The sequence below is a fragment of the Gobio gobio genome, assembly GCF_949357685.1.
Source record: "Gobio gobio genome assembly, chromosome: 21".
NCBI classification, from domain to species: Eukaryota; Metazoa; Chordata; class Actinopteri; order Cypriniformes; family Gobionidae; genus Gobio; species Gobio gobio.
The window spans coordinates 7,740,695-7,762,536 of record NC_137117.1 but is presented as its reverse complement, the minus strand read 5'-3'; the positions used below and the strand labels follow the sequence as shown (position 1 = coordinate 7,762,536).

Genomic DNA, 21,842 nt, shown 5'->3' with positions numbered 1-21,842 from the left:
TGCTCAGTGTTTAGTTGCTCTTTTAGCTTGACGGGTGCAGTTTTATTTCTTGTATTGTTGTATTACAACAGACATTTTTGTTTTGTTTTCATGGGGTCTTTGTTTCCCCCCACATCTCCGTCGGCTTATATTTCTCCTGTCCTCCATGAAGGTACTAACAAGCTTGAACCCGAGCGCGTGGAGCCGTGGAACAGTGTGCGGGTCACCTTCAACATCCCCAGAGAGGCGGCCGAGCGACTGCGCCTCCTGGCTCAAAACAACCAGCAGCAGCTGCGGGATCTGGGCATCCTGTCTGTGCAGATTGAAGGTACGTTCTGCTCAGCCAAACCACTCGCAATGCAAGTGTATGCTCGTGTTTCCTAGCAGCCTGATTGCCGCCTTTGACCTTATTGGTGCTTTGTATATTTGTAATTACATATAAGCAGAGGTGGACAGTAACGGTAATCGGCCCCAAAAATGCTGATCGGAGCATCTCTACTTGTTAGCAAGTCTTTTTCAAGACACGCAACGGCTTCAAAATTCACGAGTGCGGTAATACTGATGTGTTTTATGTTGTAGAATAAAACGTGTCCACCACAGACCTTATTTCAGCCATTTAAACAAAAAACACATTGACTTCGGGACGAGGGAACTGGAAGTGCTAAAATGCTAACTCGCTTCCGCGTTTCGGCTTACAAAGCAGAGGTGGACAGTAACATTTACTTGAGTGCTGTACTTTTTGAGTATCTGTACTTTCTTTGAGTAGTATTTTTTCTGGAAACTCATGACTTTTACTTCACTACATTTGAAAGACAAATATCGTACTTTTTACTGCATTACATTTCTATCAAGGCCCTCGAAGTAGAAAGTCGTAGCCGCTTTTAAAGTCAGTGGATGATTTGTTTTCTTCTTTAAAACCTGATTGTTTTTAGTTTTTTTGCAGACAGTCTATCAGTAATCACTCTTGTAGGATCACATGATTTCCAAGTATTTTTTGAACACTAATCAATTGATGGCAAAATAGAAGGCGGCAGTTCCCAGATGCAGTGCGCGCAACTATAGTCATACTTAAAAGATAAAATTCACAAGAGCAAACGTGGATAAGACTGAAAAAGTGCGACGATGCAAAAGTGCGCACAGAAAGCTGCCTCTCAGACGCCAGACCACAAGCACTGAAGTTTAGTCTATTGAATCAACTAAAATCTTATTATAGTCAATTAAAACTAGACTAAAACGTCAAAAGACTGACTAAAACTAAATCTAAATTTGCTGTCAAAATGAACACTGGAATGAAGTATGGTCGGTCAAATGATTTTTATAGATTTACCCGCCAAGTTGCCATAGCCTTGTGGATACAGCGCTAACATATAGCTAACGCATAGGTAACGTTCAACAATGATGTTATGCATGATGTTAGCATGCAAAAACGTAGTTGGGCTAATAATGTTCTTTCAGAAATGTGTTTTTACATAATCCTGTCAAATAAACACAATGTAGAAACCTTTCTTTTCTAGTATGATTTTGACTTTGATAAGAGCTTTGTAACTTTTAAGCAAGTATTTAAATGAGTTTAAGGTATGCTAGCATGTCAGATGGAGCATGACTGGCTTAAGATTAGATTAGATTAGATTAGATTCAACTTTATTGTCATTACACAAGTACAAGTACAAGGCAACGAAATGCAGTTTAGGTCTAACCAGAAGTGCAATAGCAGCAAGTGCAGGATATATACAATGGTTGCGTAAGTGCAGGACATAAAAATGTTCTGAATATATATAAATATGTATAAGTAGAGAGATGGTTATTACTATAAGTAGAACTGAATTTACAGATGAATATATACAGTGAATAAATATACAGATGGCTATTACTATAAACAGAATTTACAGGTGAATATGTACTATGAATAAATATACAGATGGCTATTACTATAAACAGAATTTACAGGTGACTATGTACTATGAATAAATATACAGATGGCTATTACTATAAACAGAATTTACAGGTGACTATGTACTATGAATAAATATACAGACGGTTATTACTTGAACAGAATTTTACAGTTAGAGGTATACAGTAATATGTTAGGCTAATATGAGGAATATAGCAGTGGATTAAGTTAGTACAATAAATTATGGACAGAGCTATCCGAAAGAAAGTGTAAAAGTGCAGTGGAAAGTGGTTGCATATTCCAGTTAGAAGTACGGTGCAAAATGCAAATGTAAACATTGTTACTGTAAATACAGTCGGCAGTGCAGATGAGCATTATCCAGTTACGGTATGGTGGTGCAGAATGCATAAGTAAACAGTTGTTACTGTAATAAACAGTCAGTAGTGCAAATAACAAAGTGAAGGCAGATGTGAGGTAGGAGAGTTATCAGTTTATGAGGGAAGTGGATCAACGGGGGTTTGAGTTCAATAAAGAGACAGCTCTGGGGAAAAAACTGTTCTTTAGTCTGCTGGTCCTGGTCCGGAGGATCCTGAAACGCCTGCCGGAGGGCAGGAGAGAAAACAGTCTGTGGGCTGGGTGAGAGGAGTCCTTGAGGATGCTGCGAGCTCGATGCAGGCAGCGTTTCCTCTGGATGTGCTCGATGGCAGGCAGTGGAGTCCCTGTGATGCGCTGGGCAGTTTTCACCACCCGCTGCAGTGCCTTGCGCTCCGCAACAGAGCAGCTCCCATACCACACTGCCACACAGTTGGTCAGGATGCTTTCTATTGCGCAGCGGTAGAAGTTCACCAGGATGGCCGAGGAGAGCTGATTCTTCCTCAGTGTCCTCAGGAAGAAGAGGCGCTGGTGAGCCTTCTTGACCAGGCTGGAGGTGTTGGTCGTCCACGACATGTCCGCCGAGATGTGGATCCCCAGGAACTTGAAACTGGAGACACGCTCAACAGCCATTCCATTGATGTGGATGGTGTCGTGTGTGCCTCTTGACTCCTTCCTGAAGTCCACGATGAGCTCCTTCGTTTTGGTGGTGTTGAGGAGCAGGTTATTATCAGCGCACCATGTGGCCAGGTGCTGGATCTCTTCCCTGTAGGCAGTCTCATCGTTGTTGCTGATGAGACCAATCACCGTAGTGTCGTCCGCAAACTTGACGATGGAATTAGTTCCATACACAGGCTTGCAGTCGGAGGTGAAGAGGGAGTAGAGAAACGGACTTAGCACACAGCCCTGTGGTACACCAGTGTTGAGTGTGATGGATGTGGAGCAGGTGGATCCTGATCGAACATTCTGGGGTCTGTCAGTTAGGAAGTCCAAAATCCAGTTACACATTGAAGTGTTGATGCCCAGGTCTCCAAGTTTGGCAATTAACTTGGATGGGATGACAGTGTTGAATGCTGAGCTGAAGTCAACAAACAGCATGCGTGCATAAGTGTTTTTACTGTCCAGATGGGTGAGCACAGAGTGCAGTGCCATGGAAACGGCATCCTCTGTGCTCCTATTGCTGCGGTAGGCAAACTGGTGTGAGTCCAATGTGGATGGTATAGAGTCTTTTAGGTGTTCCAGGACCAGCCGCTCAAAGCACTTCATAATGATGGGTGTGAGTGCTACAGGGCGGTAGTCATTAGGGCACCTCGGGCTGGAGTGTTTCGGCACTGGCACAATGGAAGTGCGTTTAAAGCATGATGGTACAGCTGCTTGGGCGAGAGACAGGTTGAAAATGTCTGTAAAAACCCCAGCGAGCTGCTCCGCACATGCCCTGAGCACACGTCCAGGGATGTTGTCTGGTCCAGCAGCCTTGTGCGCGCTGATCCGGCTCAGTGCCTTGCAGACATCTGTGGTGGAGAGTGTGATTGGTGGGTGGTCAGCTGAGGGTTTGAGCTTGGTGGCAGTTTCTCTGTTGTCTCTTTCAAAACGAGCATAAAAGTAATTTAGCTCATTCAGGAAGTTGACATCAGTGGCTGCGGGGGTGGAGTGGGGGGGTTTGTAGTCACTGATGGCCTGGATGCCCTGCCACATGCGTCGAGGGTCAGAGTTGGAAAAGTGACCCTCAATCTTAAGCTTGTAGCAGTGCTTGGCCTTTTTGTAGCAGTGCTTGGCCTTAAACCACCCATGATGGAACAGCGTGCATTCATACAACAATGCAACAATATAAAATAATGCGTTTACTTTTACTACTTAAGTACTTTTAAAAGCAAGTACTTTTGTACTTTTACTTAAGTCAAAATCTATCTTTACAACTTTCACTTGTAATGGAGTAATATTTAACCAATAGTACTTTTACTTTTACTCAAGTAATGGAGTTGTGTACTTTGTCCACCTCTGCATATAAGTGTGATTTTTAGCCTTTGTTCTACAATCAGCAAATGTGTTGATTTGGTCTGATGGGTTCATCCAGGTGAAGGTGCTATCAACGTTGCGGTTGGACAGAGCCGAAGTCAAGAAGTAAGGGTAAATGGACCCCTTGGTGCACCTGGTCAGATGAGAATGGATGTTGGCTTCCCCATGCAGCAGGCCCAGGGTAATTATGCACAAGTGCTTATCTTAACACAGGGTGCGTCTCAATCAGCTCCCTAGTTCAGTAGTCAGGGCACTGATCAGGGAGTCAGCCCATTGACTTATGTCCTGATCAGTGCCCTGACTACTGAACTAGGGAGCTGATTGAGACGCACCCACAGTGTACTAGAGGTCCGGTGTCTAATCTAAGCCCTAATCAAACACACCTGAACAAACTAGTCAAGGTCTTCAGGACTGAAATTTCATTAGGCAAATGCATGCTGAAGAAATGCTTGTTGTTTCAGCTGGAATGCGAATGAATAACCCTTCGATGTCCATGATGCCCCCTGGGGCTAATATGGCACCGCAGGGAATGGTACCGAATAGTGGTGGACCGATGCAACCAAGAGCACCAAGACCACCTTCACAGACAGGTAATTCTTCAGACATCCAAAAGCCATTTGATTCAATGATAAGAGTAGTGATGCACCGATCATGATTTTACATGGCCGATTCCAATACCGATTTCCTATTTTTTTTTTCTTTTCTTTTTTTTTCTTACACAATAAAAGAATGAAAGTATACATGAACAAAATGTTTATTTGGTATTTAACAGGCTAAATTGGCTTTTGGCTAATGAAAACAAGTCCGCAATCTGAAATTAACAGGAAATTTAATTGGAAATTAAAAGGCTGAAAGGTGAAATTAAAGGCAACAACTGCATATTCTCCAATCCAAACAAAGATGTTACTTAAATCAGCATTTGTTTTTAAATTCAGTGTAAAGAAAAAAAGTCTTTACCAGTGAAATTTAATAAAAACCAAAGTATATAATTGTTCCAAAATGTTAAATCAAATAATGTTTAGTGCAACGAAAAAAACTAAGATGCTACAGCAGGTGCTTTTTAAATCAAATTAAGTCAATGTAATTTTAAGGTAAAATAAAAGGTAACACTTTAGAATAATGGTCATTAGTTAACATTAGTTAATGTATTAACTAACATGAACTAACTATGAGCAGTACATTTGTTACTGTATTTGTTCATCTTTGTTAACGTTAGTTAATATAAATCCAGCTGTTCATGCTTTGTTCATGTTAGTTCACAGTGCATTAACTAATGCTAACAAGATTTTAATAATGCAGTTATCTCTAATTAGTAAATGTTGAAATTAACATTAACAAAGATTAATAAACGCTTTATAAGTGCAGTTCATTATTAGTTAATGTTAACTAATATTAACTAATGACCATTATTCTAAAGTGTTACCAAATAAAAATGATCATCCTATAGGCTACAGAACTGATCGTATTTCATTTCTAAAGTGCATGCATGTTCTTCTTTAGGCTACAAAAAGAAGTATTTCGGCTTTTTCACAAGTTAGTCTGTTTCGTTCTCATCCGATCCAACACGTGAGAAGCTGAGCTGAACAAACGCTCACTATCTGCGCTTGTGCAGGGAACGGAGAGGTAAGCTCGCGCAACTTCAGCTCGCGCAGGAAAGCGGCTCTTCATTCCCTTCAGCGGATCTCGTCTCTTCCCTCAGTTCTCCAGTGTCCGTTTTTAACACACAAGTGACATGTTCGCGAATGATTGCAATATAGGCGTATGTGCACGCGGGCGCACTTCCGGAAAAATCGGCAGAAAAATACAAAGAAAACCGTTTTTTGGCCGGTCAACCGGTGCATCCCTAGATAAGACCCCTATTTCAACGCTCAATACTGCCCTACAAAGGCAAGTGCAGTAGTTGTGCCACCACTGGAACTTAGGAAAAATGTCATCCAGGGCTCTACAGTGCAACCATTTGCGATTTGAAAATAATTTGGAGCATCAGTGTGACTGACCTGATCAGGCCCGGTTCTCTGGGGGTATTTGTGTTTGCCTTCTGGAGAGCAGCAAAGGTTTCTATTTACAACGCGTTTTGTAGTGTTGAGCAATGTAGCCAATCACAGACACGTCTGTTGATCTCTTGAACGCAATGGCCAATCAGAGGTGTTTAAGTTAATCAGAATCCTCTTACCACTCAAAGCCGGAGTTTTTGTTCAGTGCTGAGACCTGCACGCTCGCGAATCCTCTCATAACAAACAAAAACACTGAACAAAATTATAAACGCAACACTTTTGTTTTTGCCCCCATGTTTCATGAGCTGAACTCAAAGATCGAAGACTTTTTTGATACACAAAAGGCCTATTTCTCTCAAATATTGTTAGCAAATCTGTCTAAATGTGTGTTAGTGAGCACTTCTCCTTTGCCGAGATAATCCATCCTCCTCACAGGTGTGGCGTATCAAGATGCTGATTAGACAGCATGATTATTACACAGGTGTGCCTTAGGCTGGACACAATAAAAGGCCACTCTAAAATGTATCACTTCATATTGATATCAGGCATACTGAAGCAACTGTGAAGTTTTAACTTTATGTCTCCTAATTTAATGATAGAATAAAAAAGGTTTTTGCTTTTAAACCACACTTAACTGGCATATAACTGAAGCTTAAAGCCATAGTGCAACTGTTGATGAGGTAAGTAGGCTCTATGTTGTAGTGTTAGACCGATATATCGGGCCGATATTTGCGATTTTTACATGTATCGGCATCGGCCGATAAAAGGCTGCTGCATTCGCCCATATTTTTTTCAAGAGATTAAGTTAAGTGCACCTAAGCATTAAATGACTAGGTTGTAAATAATTTTAAAAGTATAAAAGTTTTAAGTATAGTACAGTCAGTGTGCACTTTATTATGATGCTTGCTTATTGATACTGTGTGCAATAGTGTAATTATTTTATTTATGCTTAAATATTTATTTTCAGAATTTAGTTTCACCACTGAACTCTTTTTTTCTTGTTCTACCTCACCTGTTTTTACTATTTGTTAAATATTGTTTTTTTTTTGTTCAATAAATGTTCCTTTTTTAAATTTTAAATTGTTATCATCATGATCATTGTGTCATTTTTATTATGTAAATTGAGGGAGCAAAAACAGTATCGGCTCCAAATATCGGCTCCAGAAAATCGGCAGCCCGTATCGCTCATCGGCTAAGGCTGATGAAAAAATCCACATCGGTCGATCCCTACTATGTTGCCAGATCAACTAATATCGCCGGTTGAGGTGATTTGTGTGTAAAAGGGTGCTATGCAAAGCAAAAATGTAATTAACAGGGATGTCGTTCTCATTTTATCTTTCAATATTTTGTTTTTCAGACACAATGGATCCCATGCTGTCAGGGCTGGCCTTACAGCAGCAGCAGCAGCAGCAACAACTCCAGCATCCTCAAGTGGGACATGGTCCACTCGGCAGCTTAGGCCCACAGGGACATCACATACAAGCCATGCAAACAAATCGACAGTTAAATCCAGCAGCCCTACAGCAACTTCAGCAACAACAACAGCAGCACCAACAACAGCAGGTTCAGCTGGCTCAACTAAGTGGTGCACGTGGTCCTTTCAACCCCTCTAACCAGATGCCTGTACCTCCTGGCTGGAACCAGTTGCCCTCTGGTGTTCTCCAACCACCACCTGTCCAGGGTCCTATGGGACCAGGTTGGAGGAAAGCCCCCCCACAGCCACAAATGGGGCAGCGTCAACCCTCTTTGGCATCGGTTCAGACGCCCAATCATCCACCACCACCATATCCATTTGGAAGCCAGCAGGCTGGACAGGTTTTCAATGCAATGACACCGCTTCAGTTGCAACAACAACAACAGCAGCAGCAGCAGACCGGGGCAAACCAGTTTGTAACCCCTCAGCCCAAAGGCCCTCAGGGAGCACCAGGTGTAGTTGTCTCAAGAGCACCTCCACCTCTGCCTCCGTCCTCCACGCAAGGCAATCTTGCAGCAAAGTCCCCTGGTTCGTCGTCATCTCCTTTCCAACAGGGCTCACCTGGGACTCCTCCAATGATGGGACAGGGGCAACTTGGTCCACGTCCCACAACCCCCCAGGGGTTCCCACAAGGTGTTGGATCTCCAGGTAGAGCTGTGATGGGCCAGCAAGGAAACATTCAGCCAGGCTTTATGGGTATTCCACAACATGGACAGGTTCCTCAAGGTGGTATGGGAGGTATGTTTTAAACTGTTTATTGTAAAAGTGATATCATATATTGTTATTTATTTGGCTGCATACATTTGAATAATGTTGTTGTTGCAGGTATGCCCAAACGAATGCCAATGGGGTTCCCAAATGCTCCTGTTAATCATAACTTTCCACAAGGACAGGTTACTACCACTGGAGCAGGTAGTACACCCCAATTACAAAATAATCAGAGTGTGGCAAGCACTGGTAAGATGTGCACATGTAAAGTGGATTGCTTTAATTTGCTTTTGTGCTATTGAAATGTGAAGTTATGTCCACTTTCTATCTATACAACTTTTGTTTCGTTTTCAAAACCTGTGAAAATCTTTCCATAGGTGTCCAGTCTTCAGCCTCAGCGCAAAACCACATGCAGTCAAATCCCCTTCAAGGTGCTGGAATGGCCCACCACACTAGCATGCCGGCCCAACCCCCAGGCACCACCTCAGGTGGAAGTATGGGGCAACCTCAGCAAGGTCTTCAGACTCAAATGATGGGTGTACCGCAGACTCAACATCAAACACAGGCAGTAGTTTCCTCACAAAGTCAAATGGTACAAAGCCAAACAGGGGGCCAGACTGTCCTGTCCAGGCCAGTGAATGCCGGGCAACGAGGAATGACTCCTCCTAAGCAAATGATGCCACCACAGGGTCAAGGGATCATGCAGAACCAAAACCAACACAGTGGAGGACCGAATCATCAGGCGTTGTTGCTTCAGCAGCAGCAGCAACAACAACAACAACAGCAGCAAAATGCTATGATGGAACACATTGTAGCTAGTCAGATACAGAGGCCAAAAGGTCCGCCTGGGGTAATGCCAGGCCAGATGATGAGAGGTCCTTCACCCAACATTCAAGGTAATTTGCCACAGTTTCAATCTCAGATGGGTCAGCAACAGATGACTCCACAACAACAACAACAATTGGCTCATTTGCAACAACAGCAGCAATTACAGCAACAGCAGCTACAGCAACAACAGTTACAACAGCAGCAACTACAACTGCAACACCAACAGCCGCAACAGTCACAAATGCAACAACAACAGCTACAGCAGCAGCCCCATCAGCAAATGGTACAACAACAGTCTCAACAAATTCCAATAAATGGCAACCCCAACCAAGCATTAGGAATTCATGGGCCTCAAATGCGACTTCCGGGAAATCACCATTTAGTACAACAACAGCTTCAGCAAAAGCAACAACAGCAGCAGGTGATGCTACAGCAGCAACAGGCTGGTCAGCAACTTCAACATCAGCTCACGGATGGTACTGGAAACGCTGATATCGGCCAACAGATGGTTCCAGACCTGCAGAATCAGCAGCAACAGCAGGGTATGCTGGGGGGTTCTCAACATTTACAGGTTGGCAATGGCCATTTTCCTGGTCATGGCATGCCCTTCAATCCTCAGTTTGCTGGTCAGATGCAAATAGGAGGCCAATGTGGGCAAGCAGGATTTCAGGTAAACAAGGATGTGACATTAACCAGTCCCTTGTTAGTAAATCTTCTTCAAAGTGATATTTCTGCCAGCCAGTTTGGTCCTGGTGGGAAGCAAGGAGCAGGCGGGGCTGCTGCTAACCAGGCTAAGCCTAAAAAGAAAAAACCTCCTCGTAAGAAAAAACCAAAAGTAGGAGAAGGACAACAGTCTGCGGATGGTCTTTGGTAAGTGCTATTTAGTCTTTTAATATATATATATATATATATATATATATATATATATATATATATATATATATATATATATATATATATATATATATATATATATATATATATATATATATATATATATATATATATATATTTTTTTTTTTTTATATATACAATAACTACAAAGTTTTGTAAATAACTACAAAGTTGATCCATCTCTGTCTTAGTGGTCTAGATTCAGTGCCTCATGGAATGGAGGAAGTAGAGATGCAAGGGCTGGGTAGTGATCAAGGGGCTGGCCTTGACTCTAACTCCAAACATTCTGAGTTCGCAAATCGACCAGGTAAATGATCAAATCTCTCTTGTTTGATGATTGATTGTTTTTACATAATTATTTTATTTACTTGCATTTTATTTTATTTTTAGGTCTGCCTGGTCAGTCTGGAGATCAAAGGGTATTACAGCAAATGCCAATGCAGTTTATGCCCCCACAACAGCAGCAACAGATGCAGCAGATGCAACAGCAGCAGCAGTTACAACAACAGCAGCAGCTACAACAGCAGCAACAAATACAGCAGCAACAGATGCAACAGCAACAGATGCAACAACAAATTCAGCAGCAGCAAATGCAACAGCAACAAATGCAGATGCAGAGTATGCAGGCTCCTCAAGGTCAAGCTGGAACATCACAAGGACCCCATCATGTCCAGACCCAGATTCATTCACAACAGTCAATGCAGATGCAACAACAACAACAACAACAGCCACCACAACACCTCCAACAACAACAACTGCAGTCACAGCCACAACAGCAGCAACAACAAACACAGCAGCAACAACATCAGCAGCAGCAACAACAACAAATGATGATGATGCTTAAAATGCAACAAGAAGCTAAGAATCGAATGCCATTACAGCAAGGAGGGCACATGCCTAAGGGTCTAGTCAATCCCAATGATCCATCTCAGAGAATGCCTGTATCTCAGCCAGGCAACATGCCTGTAATGATTGATCTTCAAGGGCATGGAGGTGTTCCACCTTCTCCTGATAAAGCCAGAGGCATGCCACTTATGGTGAATCCATCTCTCACTGGACCAGCAAGAAGGACACCCCTTTCAGAGGTTGGACAACCAACACCACCAGAGGAATCCCCTGGAAACCAGAGTTTGCAGGACCGGGGACCTCTTGAAATTGGTCAACAGTCAGGAAATGGAAATCAACCAATGATTCCCAACCAAGGTCCTAATACTCATTTAATGAAATCTGTGCCTTTATCAGTGCCGCACCAGCCTGGAGCAAGTCCCCAACAGCAGTCTCAGCAAGTGGCAGCAATGGCTGGCTCACATAATATTCACTTTCCCAGTGCTCCTGCAACTTCCCAAAGTTCCCGCCCTAAAACCCCTAACCGAGCCAGTCCCCGACCATATCACCACCCTTTAACTCCAACCAACCGTCCACCTAGTACTGAACCCTCTGAAATAAATCTGTCCCCTGAGAGACTGAATGCCTCTATTGCTGGTCTTTTCCCTCCAAAAATTAACATTCCTCTGCCACCGCGGCAGCCAAACCTTAATCGAGGCTTTGATCAGCAAGGTCTTAACCCAACCACCCTTAAAGCAATTGGTCAGGCTCCACCAAGCCTAGCAACTCTTCCTGTCAACAATAATACCAGTGGCAACAATAATGGCCCCCAGTCTTATCCGTCAGGTGGTGGCATAGTAAGCTCTGGAGGAAAACAAGACAAACAGACTGGTGTTGGGCAAGCTAAAAGGGCTAGTCCTAGTAATAGTCGACGATCCAGCCCTGCTTCAAGTAAAAAAGCTGCCACTCCAAGCCCAGGAAGACAGAAGGGTGCCAAAAATGCATTGACATCACCTCCACATCAGCAGCAAATCATGGTAAGCCAGCAGAACATGATGGTTAGTCCCAATTCAGTGCTCCCAACTACCTCTGCATCTTTACCATCAACAGGACCTGGAGAATCACAGCAGAGTTTAAATTCTATGAAAACCCTACCTGGCAGTGCTGATACAGCTAGAGATGGACAGGTAGTGGCTACACAACCAGAGCAGCATCAGCCAGTTCAGTTAAGAGAGCAGTCTGCACCTAAAATGGCAAGCCCTCGGGTGCAGTCTCAGGAACCCAAACGGCAAGAGCCTAGCAATTTGGTTGAACAGCGTGCTGAAGATAAACAACAACCTCGGGCAACACCACACCATGACCATGGCTCTGCTGTATCGCCAGCATTTAAAGATGCTCCAACATCTCTGAATCAACTATTGGACAATACCGGTGCCCAATCTTTGTCAATGAAATCTCAAAATATTCCTCAAGTGGGTGGAGAGCCTGTGCAGAAATTGAGCCCTCATGCTCCACTAGCTCAGGAGAGCCAATCTAATCCTGTTGTCTCACAGAGCACAAATATGGGCTCTGCTACAAGTGAAACGGATCAAAAACCTAAATCTGCTTCCGTATCAAGTCCAAATTTTGTTCCCAGTAGCAGTGCAAACCTGCAGTCTGTCAATGCTGTATCAAGTGTTAGTTCAAACCAAGCTGTGCTGTTAAGCCTCACTTCAATTCCCAACCCTTCAGGAAGTTCAAATCACAATCTTATACCCATCTCAAATGCATCTCAAACAGTCTTGCAAAGGCCCATCTCATCAGCACCAACTCAACAAAACCAGATCACAGTCTTTGTAACCTCCAATCCCATTAGCTCTGCTACCAACACTGCTTCTGTAGTTCCTCCAGCTATTGTTTCCAAGGTACTGGCAGTTCCCAATAAAAACATAAGATCTCCAGACGTCCGTCAACAAAATCCTACTCAAACACGTCCACAGTTCATCACAGGACCGGTGTATTCTATATTTCAAGCTACGTCTGTACCATCAAGTACTAACGTCATGACTCAGCCTGTCACAATGGTTGGTCCTATAGTCTCTGCCAATATCCAGCTTACTCCTACCTCAGTGTCAACTACATCACCCTCAGCACCAGCATCAACACCTATGGCGACAAACTCGCCTGCCGTCAGCATGGCTGCTACTCAGCAGAGCCGCTCTGTCATTGGGCAGCTTCAAGTTCAAGTGCCTGCAAGCCAGGCTTCCTCTGTTAGTGTAGCACCACCACCTCAACAGCCGAGTCCTGGAGCTCCAAAGCAGGAGAGTGTCTCTGACGCTAGTGGCTCGAAACCTAGTCCTGTTGGGCAGTCATCCTTACATCCTGCCTTTCAACAGCGTTTAGCCTCTCCACCTGCTTGCTCTAGCCCAGGGGCTACAGCGGTTACCCGCAGAAGTCCCCTGTCTACAACAACAACGTTAGCCAAAAGCAGTTCAGTCCAGACTGTTGCAAGCAAAAATACTGCCCTCACCATGTCTTCAAGCAGTGACAATGATAAAAAGGAGCGAGCCCCTGTCACTCAAGTAGGAAAACCTGTGGATGTTGCCACAACTCATGCTTCTTGTGTGGTTACATCTGAAACGGTGTCTGTGCTCCAGCCTTCTGCTCCAGTGACCGTTCCATCTCCGCAGTCTGCACTTCCTCCAAAAGTGTCTTCTCCTGAACCTGTGTCCTCTGTTTCTCCCGCCCTTACTTCTACACCAACGTCTAATATGCCACCCCCAGCCTCTACCTCTGGAGTGCTTCACCTGTCTAGTCCTGTTGCTAATTCTTCGCCACCCTCTAGTTTGCCTGCAATTACAGTTGCTGCATCTGCTCCGGGACCTTCCACTACAACTTCTGGCTCCTCCACAGCCACATCCCCACAACTCTCTGTGGAACAGCCGCCTCCTTCACTGGTTCAGACTAGTGCACCGGACTCCGCCGAAACAAAAGAAGCAATTGTTGATGCTTCTAGCAACTCAGGTAACTGCTTGACGGTAATAAAGGTAATTTCATTTGCTGTCGAGTCAAACATGAATGATTTTTTAATTCTTAGTTATTTTTTATTTAACCTAAACTATACAGCTCACCCTGAAGCTGCACAAGAAGACCAAGCTTCATGTGACCAAGCTGGTAAATCTATTTTAAAATCTATTTTTACCCATGCAAATAAAAGTCAGGCAAATGGCAGTAATATGCGAACCACCTTAAGCCCAAAGTATACTTTGGTTTTAAGCATACGACAAGCGTATAAATATGGCTGAACACATGCACACTAGTGCAGGGGTCTCCAAACTCGGTCCTGAAGGGCCGCTGTCCTGCAGAGTATAGCTCCAACCCCAAATATACACACCTGAACCAGCTAATCGGTGTCTAACTAGGGCCTTATAAGACACTGATTAGCTGGTTCAGGTGTGTTTATTTGGGGTTGGAGCTAAACTCTGCAGGACAGTGGCCCTCCAGGACCGAGTTTGAAGACCCCTGCACTAGACCGTTTCTTCTTTGTCCACTGTCTGTGCTATTTCTCTCCAGAAGTGCACATGTGAGCGTACGTATTTCATGCATTTAGATAAATTGGGTGCTAGGCTTGCTTTGATAGTCGGTGCTACCAGTGTCACTTGCCCACATGACGAGAGTGAGGCGAGCTGACTGACAAGACGATGGTGGAAGATTTGGTTACAAAGCAAAATGTAAAAGTGCCTATTTGGCAATATTTGGATTTAAACCCAATGCTAATAGAGACAATTTGTAAACTTTGGCTGATGAACGTGGCAGCATCCGAAGATAACGCTTCTAGTTCTCTCACACACACACACACACACACACCTACCTTCAAGCGTTCCACAAGAATGAGGCTTGGTTGTGTTAAAAAAACACAACCGTTTCTAACGGGACGCGAATGTGATTTACATGTTAAGTCAATGCAAAGACGCGAATAGACATTCTGCGGTGCGATTCGCGCGAATGAGGCGGCACAAATTGAGAGTTTGACACGTGATTTGCGCGAATCGCCCGAGTTGAAAAATCTGAACTTTGGCGGATATTCGCGCCGCGTTAACTGATCAGGAGCTTGCTCTAGTAGTGACAACAATGAGGAGAAAATCTGTATATTAATATCTGGTTCAGACAATATGATTATCACTGTGATAACATTAAATGACATGAAACCCAGTCTCTTTTTGTTAAATGCAAGTTTATGTATGATCAATAATACAAAAGTATAAGTAAAAGGTATAATAAGCTACACATGAAATAAAGCAAACAATTCACTCAAACATTCAAAGTCAGTGCTAGTAGGCTAACGTTACAACTGTAACGTACAGTTATAGCCAAAAAAAATTTTTTTAATGAAACTTCACTTTGCTCTCAGCCTAAACGATTTGCCAGGGAACAAATTATAGATCCATGAGACCAAAGATCGCCCGTTACAAGACGAATTATAGCTCGAGACACCACAGAGAAATCAGAGCCAGTGGCAGACGGCAGAAGGACTGGCCGAGGAAAGTCTGCTCTCGCCAGGGTTAATGAGCGCTGAGCGCCGCTGATCCACTGGAGCTCACAACTCCGAAAACGCCAGATAAAATGTTCAAATAGGCACTCTTTTTATAAATAAACCACAGATTTGAGCTTTAAACAACTACATTATCGCCTGAAAAAGTCTTAAAACTACATTTTGTCACACATTAACTGTAGATTTTAACAAAAAAGACGTGTAAACACAGCCCATGTCAGCCATTTCTCAACAAGACGAGCCGCTGCCAGAAGCCCCTCCCATGACGCGAATTCGCGTCTTTTGTGAAGTGAATGTCACACGTGAATGAAGCGAATAAACTCAAAATGTTCAAGCGTCCAACTTCGCGCGAATAGCCCGATTTGTGAATGCCACATAAGGATGCTGATATTTAGAAGGCTGACTCTGAGATGGCCAATGGGAACATGGTTTGTGTAACATTAGCAACACATTATTTGCTGTTTGATAGCAAGGGTATTGATGAAAAAGGCTAATATTAATTACCATGTGTCTGACGTTGTGGAGAGCAATACATAACATGCATTACCATGCTGATACATCGACTTGTAGACGAGCCTGTATAATTCACTCTTCCACTTCTTCTTCTGAATCAGTTTCTGCTTCAAACATACACTATATTGCCAAAAGTTCTGGGATGCCTGCCAAACACAGTTTTATTAACCAGTGGGAAAAGTTCCTCATGGTTACATGCACGTACTAGGCTGATAATGAAATGTCTGTCATGCGTACTGTACACATACTTGAGCGCACACATAAAACCTGAAGTATACTTTGGCCTTAAATCTATGCTAATCTATTTAAAGATTATGTAATCAAGACTGGATCCAATTAAAATTGTATCCTGAACCAATGCTTTTTGCTCAGCTTTGTACCAGCTTGACTCGGGATGTAGCCTGAAGCTGACAAATACTATTCACAATCAGTGTTTAACACAAAACTAATTTAATTTGTCTCTATTTACAGGACAAGGGGTTACCACTGCAGCAGAACAAGGGTAAGACGTTCCGTCTGTTTCTTCATCAATACGCTGTAAACTTGTTCAGCATCATGTGTGAAGTCTGTCTGACCTCTTGCAATTTCTTTTTTCACCATTTTCATTTTAGCATTTTTTTTTTGTTGTAATTATTATTTACCTGAATTTTAAAATTGAATGTGCTTTTTTACTTTTGTTGATTCAGTGTTTCAGTTAAAACGAGTAATTTTATTGGTTAATCTGATTGAGCTCACCTCATGACACTAACAATCATGGAATGATTCATGAAATCATTCTTTTACTTGATCTTTACTCAAATATGGGAAAGGAGAAAAAAATGTTGTTCAGCATCAAAGCAGTTTACCGCTGTTTTTCCACTTCTATAACAGATGGGCAAAGAAAAGAAAGACGCCCGTCAACTTAGCCCCAAGGTATGTATATACCAGACCTGTAGATTCCCTGCACGGGACCGTGCATGGGGCAGCCTGGCCATTTCAGTAAATATGGTCATGAACAGGACGGACGTTATCTGTGGTAGATGAGGAAAAACAGCAAGTATGAATTCCTCAGTTGTACAGGGGACCGATGTGGTAACTCTCTTCAGTGTAAAGACCATTGAGAACAGTTGATTTCCAATCCCAAAGAAAATTAGAAAACTGACTGTACGACTGCAAACTGACCGTACTCTGTGAACGCTTCGATTAATCTCTTCACCCTATTCCAGGGATACAAGGGCCACCACTGAGAAAGCAAAAGGTCCTAGTCGCCGAAGCTCACGAACAGACAAGGAACCTGAGGAGGAAGCATCCGACAATGGACAGAGAAAAAGAGCTGCTAGGCCTGGGTCAGCCTCTTCTAACATAGGAAAAGGTACAAGATAGCTTTCTAAATATGTGTTCTGCAAGTTAGGGGTTGCCACGACTACTGATTTCTCCTAGTCGGTTACTTGAGCGCTCGTGGTTTGTTGGCTTTTTAAAAAATTATGTCAACAAGTGTCAACATCTCTTACAAGTATTGTAAAAAATATTAAAACAACAGATTATATTTTGCATTTAATTCAATTCAATTCAATTCAATACATTTATTGCCATGTCAACAAGTTGATAGGAATTTGTCTTGGTACAACTCTCAGACATAAATTACATAAATGACAGACATCATAAGTACAACAACAGACAATGTTCCCCAACAATGCCCAGAAAACAGTAGGGCTTTAAAGGGTGAGTTCACCCAAAAATTACAATTCTGTCATTAATTACTTCCCCTCATGTCGTTCGACACCCGTAAGACCTCCGTTCATCTTCAGACACAAATGAAGATATTTTAGTGTAAATCTGATGGCTCTGAAAGGCCTCCATTGGCACAATGCACGGTTCACTCTCAAGACCCTTAAAAGGTACTAAAGACGTTACAAAGTCCATCTCACTACAGTGGTTCTACAATAACTTTATGGAGTGACGAGAATAGTTTTTGTGCGCAAAAAAACCCTAAATAACGACTTGTATAGTGATGACGATTTCAAAACACGGCCTCATGAAGCTTCGAAGCTTTGAAATCGTCATCACTATATAAGTCGTTATTTAGGGTTTTTTTGCGCACAAAAACTATTCTCGTCACTCCATAAAGTTATTTTAGAACCACTGTAGTAGAACCACCGTTACAAAGTCCATCTCACTACAGTGGGTCTACAATAATTGTATGAAGCGACGAGAATTAGTTTTTGTGCGAAAAAAAAAAAAATCTAAATACCGACTTTATTCAACAAGTTCTTGTCTTCCATCTGGGCCTCTGACATGAACTCTCACGAAGCCCCACGACGCATACATGAGTATATGACATAGAGCCGGCTTCCGGCTTTGATAAGGCACTTTTACGTGCACTTATTAGTTTCTCACGGTTTGGGCATCCAGGAAATGCACACTTTAGCACCATAGTGTTGTCAAAAGTACCTAATGCGATACCAAGTCTGTACAGAAATGTAAAAAATGTGACGCTGTTGAGCTGTAATCGTAAACACCTCTGACTGGCCATTGTGCTCGCGCGCTCATCGGATGTACCCGTGATTCGCTACACTGATCAACGCACGGGAGCGCTTGAAAGAACACGGAAGTGTTTGAAAGCGGGAGCGTTTGAAAGCAAAAGCAGGCATCGGCCAGCAGATCCGGTAGGCTGATAGACGCACGCCGTGTGTATCTGTGTGTATAAAGCATCATTGAATTATATTTACAACATGTTTGTGAAGCGCTGATCTTTGTAGCCAATCACAGACATATTTGATGAGCGTGTGAGCACAATGGCCAGTCAGAGGTGTTTACGATTCCGCTCAACAGCGCTCAAAGCGTCACATTTTAAAAATGTAAGTACCGATTTGGTATCACTGTCGGTACTTTTGACAACACTATAGCACCATTTTGAGCACTACGTATATGTATACAAAGCATATACAAATGCTTCGTGAGTTCACGTCAGAGGCCCAGACGGAAGACAAGCACTTGTTGAATAAAGTTGTTATTTTTGCGCACAAAAACGATTCTCGTTAGCCTAGAAATCTAGACGAACCCTAGCACTTTTAGCATAGCTTAGCATACATCATTGATTCTGATCAGTCCATTAGCATCTCATTCAAAAAATGACCAAAGACACTTTCAATATTTTTCCTATTTAAAACGTGACTCTTCTACAGTTACATCGTGTACTAAGACCGACGGAAAATGAAAAAGTTGTGATTTTCTACACCTATATGGCTAGGAACTACTTTCTCATTCCTGCGTAATAGTGGCGGATCTTCGCGGCCGTGCCATGGCTGCAGCGGCGCAATGATTGGTTGGTATTCTGCGAAACATGGTGGTAGTTACACCTTGGACTTACTATCACAGCCCTTTACAACACACAGAACCATGGCTAATCACACAGCTAAATCCACAACACAATTCATCGGCTGCAAGCCTGAAACTTTCTCTGCAACTACACAAACTTAGAGCCAGTCACATTGAAAGTTACCTAGCTGGGCTACTTTCAGGCGCTGTAATATCATTGCGCCGCTGCAGCCATGGTACGGCCGCGAAGATCCGCGACTATTACGCAGGAATGAGAAAGTAGTTCCTAGCCATATAGGTGTAGAAAATCGCAACTTTTCATTTTCAGTTTGTCTTAGCACACGATGTAACTGTAGAAGAGTCAAGTTTTAAATAGGAAAAATATTGAAAGTGTCTTTGGTCATTTTTTGAATGAGATGCTAATGGACTGATCAGAATCAATGATGTATGCTAAGCTATGCTAAAAGTGCTACCGCCAGATACAAAGATCGGCTGAATGGATTCAAAAACGGTAAAACTCAACTATTTAACTCTAGGGGACTTGTAAAATGAGCCTATTTTCAAAAAAAGTGGAGTGGTCCTTTAAAGCTGCAGTCCGTAACTTTTAGCGCTCTAGCGGTTAATAAACAGAACGGAAGAACATTGCAGCCGGATCTACTTCTCTCTGTTTGTGTCTATGGTGACTGTGCTCCTCCGCCAGACCAGCCTCAAATAGTCCCAATATAAACACGCATTATCAGTGTACCATAATGATTCAGGGTAAGACAAAAACACGGATTGGGAAATTGGTTCATGTTGTACATTCTCATTATATAATTTTTGTAAATCTTGAACAAAAAGTTACGCACAGCAGCTTTAAATTGCTCCAAGAATGGATGTTCCTCTCTGTAATGTTTTAATGGTATGTCTTGCGTAAGATGTTTCGGCTAGGATCGGTTCAAAGTGGTTCAAAACATCTGTAAATCACAGGACCGTTCTCCACAAATGCTGGTTGACTGCTCGAGATCGAGTCTAATCTACCTTTTCTTTCCACCGTCTTTCAAGAATCAAACACTGGAGCCAGTCCCACCCAGGCAAAACGAAGGAAGTCAAAGTAATCACAACACATGAATAAACCTGTGAATTGTACATTATGTTTTTGTTCTCGGAACTCGTTTTATCTGCTGTTTTTTCCCTTTCGGTCTGAGCAAGATAACCATGTACAGAAAGTTTTTTTCTTTTTAATCATGATACTGTATTTTGTCCCTGGCTACTAGATGAGATGACGTGTAGAATTGTGTATGATGTGTGTGTATGTCTTTGTTTTGGTGTGACTTTTTTATTATTATTAATATTGATAAATTCTAGATTAATCGTGTGACGCAGACTAAGAATAGAATCATGTCTGTAGGATCACAATATAATAATGTGACAGAATCAGAGTTTTTACTTCCCCACCATGGCGTATATATCATGAATTAACTGCATTTCAATACTGTCAGCACCCATGTTCACCCATTTAGCCCCCGGATCACATGCATTAAACTATTTTTACAAGTGTACGTCTGACTTGTTTTTGTCTCTGAAACATGCAAATAGAAGCTCCCTCTCAATCTTTTTAATACAAGAGTACCATCAATTTAATTTACCTAGAGATATCAGCAATCTTAAATAAGAATAGTTTTAAAGACGGCTCAAAATTGAATGCTAACCTGGAGTGTGTACTGATTATTTGTGTCATATACCCTGATTATGTGCCTGGTTCATTCAGTGAATGTGGTTCAGTCTATTTAATAATAACAATTTCAGGGTTCCCACTCGTCCTGGAAAACCTGGAAAGTTGATGACAAATTTTCCAGTCCTGGAAAACACATGGAAAATTAGAGAAAATGTAAAATGTCCTGGAAATTCTTGTTGTTGTCTGGGAAAATTCTTTAAAAAAAAAGTTATTTCTTTAGCAGAGTATATAAAGAGTTTATCGCTGGCCCAAACAATTCGCACTAGTTGCAGAAAGCACATGATTTGATACGTGTGAGTAGTATTTTGAATAATGATGTTTAGTCTTGTGTTGCCACTTGCAGCCGTTAGCTAATGCTAATGCTATTAACTGCTCAAATGTATGCAGTGAATGTTAACTTGTAAGCTGCTACATATCACATAATTTTTATATAAAGTCACATTTGTGTGTTATATAGTCACAATTGCGTGATATAAACTGGCAATTCTGACCTTTTCTTCACAATTGACTTTTTTGCGCAGTTGCGAGTTTACATCTTGTAATTCTGACTTCTTTTCTCAGAATTGTGAGATCTAAACTGCAATTGCAAGTTATAAAGTCCAATTCTGAGGAAATCGCGTTTATATCACAAATATGTAAACTCACAATTGCGAGAAAGTCAGAATAGCGAGATAAAAAGTCACAATTACCTTTTCTTTCAATTCTGTGGTGTAAACAAGCTTCCATAGTCATAATGTATGATTAAGAGCTCATATTGAAAAATGCTGGATTGTTAAGTAATGGCAATAAACTGGACGGCTTTT

At 42.3% G+C, this 21,842-nt stretch overlaps 1 protein-coding gene across 3 annotated transcripts in view; it reads left to right on the top strand.

Moving 5' to 3' along the window:
• The window catches only part of ncoa6 (nuclear receptor coactivator 6), a 34,767-nt gene extending 12,925 nt beyond the window's left edge, over positions 1-21,842 (top strand). Inside the window, exons 3-16 of one of the 3 annotated variants that reach the window (XM_079802771.1) lie at positions 152-307; positions 4,317-4,439; positions 4,720-4,848; positions 7,610-8,464; positions 8,552-8,683; positions 8,812-9,932; positions 10,005-10,132; positions 10,348-10,463; positions 10,547-13,984; positions 14,087-14,134; positions 16,497-16,527; positions 16,896-16,937; positions 17,231-17,376; positions 20,367-21,842. In XM_079802771.1, the coding sequence (XP_079658897.1) occupies positions 152-307; positions 4,317-4,439; positions 4,720-4,848; positions 7,610-8,464; positions 8,552-8,683; positions 8,812-9,932; positions 10,005-10,132; positions 10,348-10,463; positions 10,547-13,984; positions 14,087-14,134; positions 16,497-16,527; positions 16,896-16,937; positions 17,231-17,376; positions 20,367-20,419 (6,518 nt within the window). In that variant the 3' untranslated portion in view covers positions 20,420-21,842. Of the gene's footprint in view, positions 1-151; positions 308-4,316; positions 4,440-4,719; positions 4,849-7,609; positions 8,465-8,551; positions 8,684-8,811; positions 10,133-10,347; positions 10,464-10,546; positions 13,985-14,086; positions 14,135-16,496; positions 16,528-16,895; positions 16,938-17,230; positions 17,377-20,366 lie in introns of all 3 variants that reach the window. The other 2 variants (XM_079802769.1, XM_079802770.1) reach the window with 2 other exon arrangements.